At 39.9% G+C, this 11749-nt stretch overlaps 1 protein-coding gene across 3 annotated transcripts; it reads right to left on the bottom strand.

Moving 5' to 3' along the window:
- Positions 1–4332: 4332 nt before the first annotated feature.
- Positions 4333–10371, bottom strand: LOC106816855 (cold shock domain-containing protein 3-like). 3 transcript variants are annotated; one of them, XM_014821497.1, is made up of 3 exons: positions 10260–10371; positions 9394–9591; positions 4333–4928 (listed from the first exon to the last, which is right to left on the bottom strand). In XM_014821497.1, exons 1-3 carry the CDS (start codon positions 10296–10298, stop codon positions 4857–4859), a joined length of 309 nt encoding a protein of 102 aa, XP_014676983.1. In that variant the 5' UTR covers positions 10299–10371; the 3' UTR covers positions 4333–4856. The 3 variants fall into 3 exon arrangements, with proteins under 3 accessions (XP_014676983.1, XP_014676981.1, XP_014676982.1); XM_014821495.1 differs by having other exon boundaries at positions 4333–4916; positions 10260–10370; XM_014821496.1 differs by lacking the exon at positions 9394–9591 and having other exon boundaries at positions 10260–10370.
- Positions 10372–11749: the final 1378 nt, after the last annotated feature.

The raw sequence follows: 11749 nt of genomic DNA, 5'->3' as shown, positions 1-11749 counted from the left end.
GCTTGCCATATCTCGCGCCTAGGAGTACATCGCTAGAGACCTAGCCTGTAGCTACTATAGCCCGGACTTACATAACTGCGCTTCTTCTTTCTTCCGAATCGCGAAATGCGGAATCCGAATCGAAGAATTGTATCCGATCTCTTTTCTTCGTCTTGCGCTACAGTCGCTGGAAGCAGGCATTCCTTGTCCGCTACATGCGGCAGTTTCATCGATCGTCCTCGTCTGAGCCTGTCCAAGAATGCGCGTGAATTTCGGAGGTGCGTCTGCATTTTTGATTGACTTGACTGGCTACCCCAGGTTATACTTTCGAGCGCTCTCCCTAGACCCTCCTGATGATGCGGGTTGTGTTGAGCTGCCCTCCTTGTTTTCTATCGGGCTCCTGTCCGTAGCGTCTAGTGCCTTTCCTCCCCACCTGTGCCGGTACGTTAGTGTAGATCGCCGGCTGTATCGAATATCAGCGGTGATCCTGCTCGCCCTCGTTCGCCATGACATTCGGTCCGCCGCCCCTCGCTCAGCCTGCTCCGCGGCGGCTCGTTATTTTTCCCAGTCGACATAACATAGCGAAGAATTTCAGCGCCTTGCTGATGGGTTCTGATTGGATTCAATCCTGGCCTCTGATTGGTCAAAAAACACATGGTTTGCTTATTTAGCATATGTTCAATGCTGCTATTTCTATAAAGTCTTTGTGGCGTGGTGGATAGACACCGGCGTTATGTCTGAAAGGGCGGTGGTTCGAATCACCGGTTGTTTTTAATTATTTTTTGTTTCTGTATTGTTCTATCTTATACCATTTAACTATTGTTTTCTAATTAACGGAAATATTTGCCATGATGATTTACAACAATTAAATATTTTAAGGAAAAATTTTTTTTTATTAATTTCATTTCATTTATTAGTGTATAATTAAAATTTCAATTAGCCGGTAGGCGTTAGGCGTTAGGATTCAGGGTTAGGGTTAGGCGTTAGCGGTATAGCGCTTAGGGGTTATTATTGCAAAATAATGTGCCAATCTTCGCCTATGTTTACAAATGGCGTTTGTTCTCTTGGTCAAGGCCAAAGCAAAATCGAAGCAGCCATCAGAAGGCGCTAAATTCTGTCCATGTATGTACGACTGGCGAAAAATACTCCACGTCCGCCGCGATGATAACGCAAAGCGCGCCGCAAACAGGTGTTCCGCACTGGCCGCGCTCTCTCGCCCGCGCCGTGTACGCCTGAAGGCCGCAACTCTCTGAAAACCTCCCATATCTTGAGTTACACCTAAATGATCGCCATTTAACGTTTTTATAATAAATTATTCAGATTTAGGCACTGCCTAAAAGCGGAGCTCCCTATGTGTAACGTGTAAGATTGAGAGGATACGCTTATTCCATGTAGCTGCTATATACCACATGACAATGGTGTTTCCCTGCCCATAACACAACCTTTGGCAAAGGTTAATTGGTTGCATGGAAGTGTTTACTTTGTATGAGTTTTTCTAGGCGGTAGCACACGGTTGCCATCTGTATATCGCAAGTTATTTATAAACCAAAATGAATCACAATTTGTGACGGTAGATGGCGCTATACCCGCTTTGTAGCGATGGCGTTCGAAATAAGTAGGTTATGCTGCGTTCCGACATATTTTGTAAAACTTTACTCTAATATAGACGTTTTATCGGCAGGGTGGAGAGGAAATACCAATTTTGCATTAAAGATATTGTCAATGAAATCTTGTAAAACGAACCAGACGAGTGTGACACCACACTGTTTGTCTATATAATATGCTATATAATTGCCAAACCCTACCTAATTTGCATAATTTTGTGCATACCAAAAATGAGCAAAATCCGTTGAACCTGAACTGACTAATGGCAATTCCCATTCAAAATAGGACGTTTAATATGGGAGCATAGCAGTAACAACTATACCCAATTTCAAACATGTGGGTGAAACGGTTCCTGAGTTATCGTTGACTTATCGTTGACCGTAGCGAAATGTTGACGAACGAACGGATGGACGGACGTACGGCGGACGACGACCCATGGCAATAGCTCAGCTTGACGATGTCAAGGTGAGCTAAAAACGAGGAACGCCCATGCTCCAGGCACTAGACAGGACGCAAAAACAGCTGGGAAGGGAGTTACTAGGGGCACCCTTCATGTGGGACTGGAGAGTATTAGAGGGGAGATGGGATGGTCAACTTTTGAAGAGAGAGGCAAAAAGTAAAATTAAATATTGGGGCAGGATAAAATATATGAATAATGAATGTAAATGTAAACAGATAGCAGAAGCAATGGAATTGGGCGAATTCAGATCAGATTGGAGAACTAGGTTCCTCATAACCAAGTTTGACTCAGATAGGAGTTAAGGTTTAACGGGGGTATTAAAGAATGGAATGTTAGAGTGGAAAGAGCAATTAAACTGATTGGTACTGCTCCAGGCACTAGACAGGACGCAAAAACAGCTGGGAAGGGAGTTACTAGGGGCACCCTTCATGTGGGACTGGAGAGTATTAGAGGGGAGATGGGATGGTCAACTTTTGAAGAGAGAGGCAAAAAGTAAAATTAAATATTGGGGCAGGATAAAATATATGAATAATGAATGTAAATGTAAACAGATAGCAGAAGCAATGGAATTGGGCGAATTCAGATCAGATTGGAGAACTAGGTTCCTCATAACCAAGTTTGACTCAGATAGGAGTTAAGGTTTAACGGGGGTATTAAAGAATGGAATGTTAGAGTGGAAAGAGCAATTAAACTGATTGGTACTACCGTCTGGAAAAAAGGGATAGAAAACAAGAGTTCGCTAGGATTGTATAAAGAAAAAAAGATGCCTGGTAAAGTCCTTTTATGATAATAGTCTTGGGAGTAGCCTGCTGTTTCAATGCAGGGCGGGGTGCTTGCCACTGAATAAACGAACTAGACACTGGGGAGGCGAAGATAAATGTTTAATTTGTGGGAGAGGAGAGTTGGAGACCATGGAGCACTTTTTACTGGAATGTCCTGGATATGAAAACCATAGTCTTTTTAATATGATTAAACGTACTAGAACAGGTTTGGAGACAACAGAAACCTCACATGACATGCAGGAGCTCTTGAAATCTCTCCTGGGTTTTAGGGTTGGCAGCAACCTTATTGGTAATATTACTATAGTTCAGCTTACTAAACAGTACCTAGAGATACTTTGGGGAGCTAGATCAGCTGCACTCACAAACCTATAAGGGGACACGGAATGAATTTTCTCTTTTCTTTTTTTAATTCTTTGCAGGGAAATACCGATCTAAAGGTTCCCAGTCATACATACATACAGTACTACTATTAGTACAAGCACTACTGCCACTACTCACTAGTACTAGTACTAGTAACTACTACTAGACTACTAGCTCCAACAAACGGTATTGCTAGGGTTAGAATATCCTATATTGACGTTAGTCACACAGCCTGGTCGGGTTACTAGACTATATACTAGTACTACTACTAGTTACTACTATAGTACTACAGCTACTAGTACTACTACCAATACTATATTATACAGTATAGTACTAGAGCTAGTACTACTACTAGCTCCAAGAAACAGTTTTTGCTAGGGTTAGAAGACCTGTGTAAACACAATTTGTTGTGTAGTCGAGTAAACAACAGTTTATGGGGACACGACCATCTCTGTTGACCTGTGACGCAAGCATTCCCAATACGCATAGCGAGCGCTGGCGCGTTAACGGGAAAAATAATCGCAAATGCTATGTATATAACCTCGTTGCGCCATCTATCGCACGCCATATGTACTACAGTGATGTACAATGATGTACAGTGATGTGAACAAAAAAGTCAAACTCGGTTTTTTACAGGAAACAAAGCGCGCCGAGTAGCCAAAAATTTTGTATGTCCACTTCGAGGAAATGTCTAGCTACCTGGGTAGTGAAACCCGTCGTGCAATGGACCGATTGCAGAGTTTCTGCGTATATAGTGGACCTGTAACGTAGAATAGGTACAGCGTAGTTGTGTTAGTGTGCTGCTACGCGGCGTTTTTCGCGCTTTGCGCGGATATCCGGGCTGCCAATCGTCAAGACCGGGTTTAAGAGGAGGCCACTGTACATGGATACTGCCCACCGGGAAACCATAACAAAAGCAGCAATGGCAGTGAACAACGAGATCGCAGCCCAACTTGTGGAAGATGAGGCTGATCTCGAGTCACAGCCAACTGAACCTGAGGAGATTGTGCCAATGGAACCTGTGCAGACCAAACCTGACAATGACGCCGACTACAGTACAGAAGACAGAGTTTACATGGCCATGTGTAGTGAGGGACTGTTTCGGTTTGAAGAGTAACGAGGAATTGAATAAAATAAGACAAATCGTGTTGTGTGTAGTAACTTATGGTTCAAATTTTCTTTATTCAGGTAAAGAAGGCCACTGGCCCATATCACCAAATACAATACATACAAGTTGCTGGCGCCACATCTATACAAATACTGCATACACAATACATACAGGTATGATGTATCATATTACTATGTGTCGTTATGGTTATGATTTATATTTTAACCAAAAAAATACCAATGGAAAATTGGGCTACCACTTTTCATTTTGGGCCAGAAGAAATAAATTTCTGGTGGCAAAATTTTTTTTTTCAGAGTGTCAAGCATCAGAGTTTAACTATCTCCATAACCTCTTGTATTTAACTGCAAAAGCTCTTCAATCATGCCTTTTACCATACATGTAGAATCAGGGCTCCCAATAAGGTCCACTGGTGTTTCTCTACCATCTGAATCATCCTTGCGAATGTTTATTCTGGCGCTTGAGTTATCTTGCAGCTCTCTGATTTTGCATCCACCTTTTCCGATGATACGTCCCAGATCTCTATTGTTGACCATCATGGTGATCATAGGACCTGCTGCTCCGCCATCATTTCCGCTATTTCTACTGAAGCCTCCGCCTCCGCCTCCACCTCCACCTAAACATTAAAAATAGGTCAATATAATAATACTGAGCAACGGTAAAGTTAGCACTAATCCATTACCACTAGGGCTGTAATGATACACATACCTCTCGATTCGATCCGTATCTCTATATTAGCCTCGCGATTCGATTCCCAAAATATTGAAGTGTTATTAACCAACCATTTTTACCAACTATCACGTTCATGCTTTTTCTTAATTTTAAATAACAAAATCACTTTAAGAGGATAATTAAAATAATAACAGTAATAGGTCAAATGACTAGAAAATATGAGAAATTGCCAATGGATACTAATGGTGAATATAGGGACCCAATTATAACCAAACATTACCTCTTAGTAGGTCGAATAAAAAGTCAAAGAATACCATACTTAAGTACGGGGCACATCCTCCCCAAAGAGTGATAAAATTGATAGTAGGTAGACATACTAGGTCAATTAAGTACTGGGCCTACTGGACAATGATTTGCCAAAAAATAATTAAGCGTCAAAGTGATCAGAAACTTAAAATAATAAACAGAGATTCATGGAGTCACAGTCACCAAATGCAATAAGAGTGACAAATATAAGTAATAATAAATCTGTACGGTGTAGTTCTCAAACTCGAGCCCTGTAAACAACGTGTTAGCGATGTGTTGTAGCCGCTGATTAGCTGATTGGCGAGTCGTGACTACTGACCAATCAGAGCACACGTCTCATACACACTTCGGCCGATGCATCTTACTATAATATGGCGAATGTTGTATGTATGTATGTATGTTAATGAAAGGCTCCGTCAGTTTGGATCCAAATAGCGCCAAATTCACAGAAGAGATCGATGAATACACGGAATGGGTTCTAAACTATACTCGGTTGAAAACCGTTTGTTCGGTCTTAAAAAAGAAGAAAGAAAAAAAAGGTAAAGAATTGCCTGAAAATAGGGGGCGCTATAGGACTATCTTTGCCTTGCTAATGCAACACATGCTGTTTGTTGCTGCATGCACAGAGACTTTGCTAAGCCCAATAATGTAAGTAATGCATGTAATAATGAAGTTAAATGTTCAGTAAGTATTTTGGCATAGTTTTCGATATGAGATGTACAAGTTCAATTTCATCACAGCAGATATCGGATCGGGGGCCGGTCGTCAATCACCTATTTCAGATTTCCGGCTATTCAAAGCTGTGCGGGTGTCGTGAACAGCGAGCTGTCAGCTCAACCAGCCCAATGAGATCTATCTATATTCTAACTTTGGAGTCCGTATCATCAACCAGTACATAGCATACAATAAAACATTTGTGTGTGCGTGCGTGTGTGTGTGTATTTCACTGTGTACTTGCCAAACAAATGGTTAATGTGTTACGTGTAAGCATGATTGTACATGTATTTCTATTGACATCTCAACCATAAAAAAAACATGTGCAACAACTAAACTCTCTATATAACACCTTACACATAACACTACTGGTAACACATGCATCACAGTCACTAAGCCCGCGCTTAGCGCGGGTTCCAGCTAGTACAGTCTAAAAATTGGAGCGAATTAGATCGAATCGAAAATACAGGAAAAAATATTGAGGATCGGATCGAGGGAAGAGAATCATGATCTGATTCGATTTCGGTGGATCGTTACAGTAAACCACTTTTTGCTTCAGCACAACATTGACTGACTTTTTAGCCACATATACAGATGAAGTGGTATAAAATCACATAGTATATTATGAAATCAAAATTGTGGGACCTGGTGGAGGCATGTTTGCAATATGATTGGGCAGATCAGGAACAAGTGATCCAAACCAGACAGATATCAGGCATGAGACAGACAAATGCTAAAAAGAGAGAAAGGGGGGGGGGAACTTCTAGGAGGGTCTGACTGAGGGCATGCCCAAACAGAACATTTTTGAAAATTATAAGCTCTGAGATGCAATCTAGAGCCATTTCAGGGTACTACAATCAGCTTACAACTAGCAACACTTTTTGGTGGAAAAGGGGAAAATTATGTAAAATTTACCTACTGTAAAATTTTGAAAGGCACTGGGGAATTCCGTCTGTGTTGAGTGTGTCAAAAGTAAATGTATTTTGTAGACATACAAGCTCTTACGTAGGGAAGCTTTTATTTAGCTATACCCTGTATAAAATGTATATAGTTTTTCCAAACGTAAAAAACAATATGACACGGTTAAACCAGTGGTGCGACGAGGCTGTACTGCCATTTGCATGGCTAGTAAGTAATACGACGTGCTTTGCAGCCAGTGACTTAGGCCAAAACAAAATATATGTGGTTAGGCCACCATTTTTTATTTTGTTGGTTTACAGAATTTTTGTTGTTGTTGTTGACTCGGTAAAGTAAAAAAAAATAAAAAATAAAAAATGTTGTTTTGTCAGATCAAACAAGTCAAAATACAGTGATACTGTTATACATGATATTAAAGTATTTTAAGAAAACTAAATGAAAACAAAACTCAACTTGTAATTATTTTTACTTTTATTATAAACTATTTGTTTATGAAATGTTTTTGATTTTTACATTTAAATTTTTTTAATTCATATTTCTTAGAGAAAAGGTCGGCGGGAATAAAAAAATACAGATTTTTTTTTTCCGTTTTTCTTGAAAATTCGGGTCGGCGGATCTGTAAACCAACAAAATAAAAAATTCTCGCCTTACTGTTACATGCCGGAAAAAAATAGGGTAGGTAGGTAGGGAAAACATTTTATTTTCTTGAAATATAAAATTTATGAACCATGTCCGAAGGATGTGCGTTATGCCTTTTGAAGCAGGAACTGAAAAAAATTTTAATAAAATTTTTAAATTTTTAAATTTTTAAAACTGAAAATGTTTAGGGTCGCTGGGAATAAATAGGGTCGGTCGGGAAACCGTAACCACACCTATATTTTGTTTTGGCCTTATTATGTGTGTTAAAACTTGAGACAATTATTATTATTTACTGTATAATTCAACATGATATATTAGTACATAAATCTTCTTAATATTATTTTAAAACAGTATACTGATCGTTTGTTAACTACCAGTGATACTTTATTGTTTCATGGTTCGTACAGGACTAAAAAATTTCCCAAGGACTTTTCAAGGACATTTTATCGGAATTCATATACAGAACAAAACATACCTGGATTAATTTAATAACCCCATTCTTAATCACTGCATGTCACCTCTAAAACTTACCTGGATCACATTAATAAACCCTTCTAAACACTGTCACTTCTACATCATACCTTGATTTACTGACTGATTTTACTGACTTACTGTAATTTATGATCATCATTTAACTGTCTATAGCTTTTTAAGCTCATTTAACGCAATTTTTATTGAGGTTTGCACATTATTGATGGTACAAAATTCCTTTTTATTACAGGCAAGGATTCTTTCTAAAAATTCAAGGACATTTTAATGAAATTCAAGCACTTTTCAAGCACAAAATCAACATTTACTAAATTCAAGTACTTTTCAAGGACTCCCCTCAAATTCAAGGACTTTTCAAGGACTGTGCGAACCATGTGTTTACATCCAAACGTGAAATGCGAGGGGATGTGCGAATTACTCCACAACCTAGCGCACGTGAACAGTGAGCGTGCTGCACGACCCGTGCACGTAAATAAACCCTGGCCAACACAATGCAAGGTTTATTACCACTGGCCAAAAGTAAGCTCCACCCACTTCTTATTGATTTTTGGTATGGCAACGCTGCTACTGGATTCAGGAACCTGTGCGTCCGAACATCCCACGCACGTTTCTTGAATGCCAACTAAAGTTTGGCCGTACCCTGCTCTTATCATTATGTTAGCAAGCATACATTAAGACAATGATACGAGTAGAAGCGCTCCGGATAGTTACCGAGTCACAGTGTGTTCACATGTACGCGATCGTCAGAGACCACGGAGGTATTCTTACCCCCCCAAAAAAATTTCTTCTCGAATTTACACTGATCTCAGAAATGGTATCTGGAGTTCTAAAATGGCCGGAAATTCACCGAACGGCGGAAATGTCTCATGCCTGAGATATGTTCCAAACAAGTAAGTCCTTGCTCCTTCTCACAAGTAGGAACTTCTTGTCTTGGAAGAGTCTATATAATGGTTAGGGAGACCATTTTGGTGTTCAATTTTGCAATTCAAACATACATATGAGTCTTTCATAGCAGTATATTCTATGATGCAAAAAGTATTGAGCTAGAATGCATTTTATGATTTCGGAGCAAACGGGATGGAAGCATTTGGTTAACATAAGAGAACAAAGTTTTCCATCTTTATTTTGGTTCAGATGAAATTATGGATGGTTTTTTTTCAATAGATTAATAACTGTAATGGATCAGTGGCAATCGAAAAACCCTCAACATTGGGAATTCTACGAGATATGCTAGTCATAGCATTTACTCCACACAGAAAGAATATTTCAGCTGTTCCTTGTGAAGGTTTCGTATTTTTGAGAAAGAATTCTTGACCACATTAATGTTAGCACACGTATCATACCTCTAGAATAGCCACCACCTTGAGGGCAATCTCTTGCCATGTGGCCTTCCTCATTACATTTGTAGCATGCCCTGCCACCGCCGCCGCCGCCGCCGCCGCCGCCTCTTCCACCGCCTTCTGAATTTGGACATTCTCTAGCAAAGTGGCCATCTTTCCCACACTTGTAGCACTCCCTAGAACCACCTCCTCCACCACCGCCTGTGGGGAAAACAGGTAGATCTAGATACACCACCATAGCTCAAGCTTAAATGCACATAAATAAGTAGCTACCTGATCTAGGTAAACATAAATGTGTCCGAGCCTTCTACTAGTGGCGGGCGCCATTATATTTGGTTTGCTGCATTGTGACCTAGCATGACGTCACATGACATTGACACACCATTACGATGCAAGTTGGGACATTTTAGAGATAATTTTCTTTAGCCAATGTAGAATATGAAAGGAAGAGACAAACTTCAGGATACGCAGTGTTAAAATGCATGTACATATTCAAATATTTAATAACCCAGGTGGACTCGAGATGGCACGTGCATGTGTAAAAAACGGTGGCACCCAAATAATCTTGGAATATTTGAATTTCAGTATTGCCGAGTTTTGTAAACACAATTTTATGCTAATCAGGTTTATTGGGATATTATAAAATGGCACATCAAGCAGCATTAATCCAACGTAAACAAACACTTGCGGCTGATACAATTTCCAAAATAAGCACTTTACATAGAATGCAGCAAAAGGTAAATAATTCTAATTTCACAGATTTTCATCAGGTAAGCATTTGAGCATATATTTAGTGCTGCTAGTACTAGAACTGTTTTTTAAAACAAATATGTCTTATAAAGGTTACTCAATATAGCATGAATACTTACCATATCCCCCTCCACGATCATCACGCCTTCCCCCTCCATCTCGATTCCATTCTTCACCCCAGCCACTCATAGTTGCTCTATGTACTGAAAAGTCAAAACATTTTTAATTCTAAGAAAAATTGCATTCCCTGTCATAACTATTCTCTCTACTTTACTGTCAGTTCGCCGTTTAACCACGAATAAAAATGCCTTTGAAAACCCCATACAAACCTGTGATGAGCTACAAACGTTTTATTTTAACCATATTGCCAACCTCTTGTTAACATGAATATCTTGACAAAATATACACAGAACACCAAAGACAGAAAATTGCCCTAGAAAGAGTTGGCAAATTGGCTCACCTTCCTTGACACAATGAATGGGTTTAATCAAACATTAAAATCACGTTCTCTTTTGATGCAGTGGGTATTCAACTAAGCATCAAGACCTTGTAATATTCTGATAATCGGCCAAGCCTATTCACATAATTTATAAAGATTCATACCGACCATCCTGCTACCGCCACCTACCAGACATATTAATAGGTTAATTAATAATAATCTATGTTGAAAGTTATGCATAAAGACCCTGTGAAAATATGCAGCCGTCATCCATACTCGGCTAGTTAAAGGGAAAAGGGGACCACTTAGCTGCTCTCAAGCAGTCAGTTCGCGCAGAACCCAACCTAAAGCTGGGTTTACACTACCGACTTTATGTTGTCAAATTGCCAGATTGGACCAACTTCCCAACTACACAACCAGAAATCGGCAGTGTAAACTCAAACGTCGCGCGAGCAACTGGTCGATAGAAACTAGTTGGCGAAAATAGAACATGTTCTAATGCCAGTATAAACATTACTATGAGTATGAGTCTGGTAGTCATACGAGCAGTGGAAAAAATACACGGGAAAAATGCCAAAAAGAGCCCCCGTAAATGTGCAGAGTTCAATGCAAACCAAATTTTAGAGTGCTATTTTCATGCACGCGAGCTTGAAAAGTAGCCCCCGAAAAATAAATTATAATTTTCCCCCTGCATACGAGTACTAGATTTTGTAATCTGGTAGTCCGCGATCGATTCTGGTAGTTCAGAATTTTGGTAATCAGTAAGTTTATCCAAATTTCTCAAGTTTCCAGTCCAGTTTTTTGTGATTAGGCCTCGGTCTGTAACGTGCAAAATAAATTGGCGAATGTGCAACTTTTTCAGGGTGGCAACACAATTGTGGATATGTAAACGTCCAACAAGTGCCGCAGAGCGACAGGGCTCATCTGGTGTCTGGTGTTCTGCTCTGATAATTCATTGTGCATAGCAAAGACGTCCCTATACATAAACGTCTATTTCTACAACAAAAAAACAACCACTTTCAAACAAGTGAATAAAATTCCGATAGATGGCGGCTCGCAGATCAAAGGCATGCGGTTGCATCGGTCAGCAAAAGCATTGCACGCAAATGGCAGCTGTCAGTGTGCGAACCGACGAATTGCAAAAAACAGAGCCGAATAATACCATATTAT

The sequence above is a fragment of the Priapulus caudatus genome, unplaced genomic scaffold (assembly GCF_000485595.1).
Source record: "Priapulus caudatus unplaced genomic scaffold, Priapulus_caudatus-5.0.1 Scaffold1508, whole genome shotgun sequence".
In the NCBI taxonomy this organism is placed as follows: domain Eukaryota; kingdom Metazoa; phylum Priapulida; class Priapulimorpha; order Priapulimorphida; family Priapulidae; genus Priapulus; species Priapulus caudatus.
This window is presented reverse-complemented; position numbering and strand designations above follow the sequence as displayed.

Bases quoted from the DNA above. Each gene is read 5' to 3' on its own strand.
- LOC106816855 (XM_014821495.1), bottom strand. From the start codon at position 10,329: ATGAGTGGCTGGGGTGAAGAATGGAATCGAGATGGAGGGGGAAGGCGT. The intron at 9,592-10,259 runs GTAAGTATTCAT...TTTTCCCCACAG, and splicing joins TGATCGTGGAGGGGGATATG to GCGGTGGTGGAGGAGGTGGT. The intron at 4,917-9,393 runs GTATGATACGTG...GTGGAGGTGGAG, and splicing joins AGGTGGTGGCTATTCTAGAG to GCGGAGGCGGAGGCTTCAGT.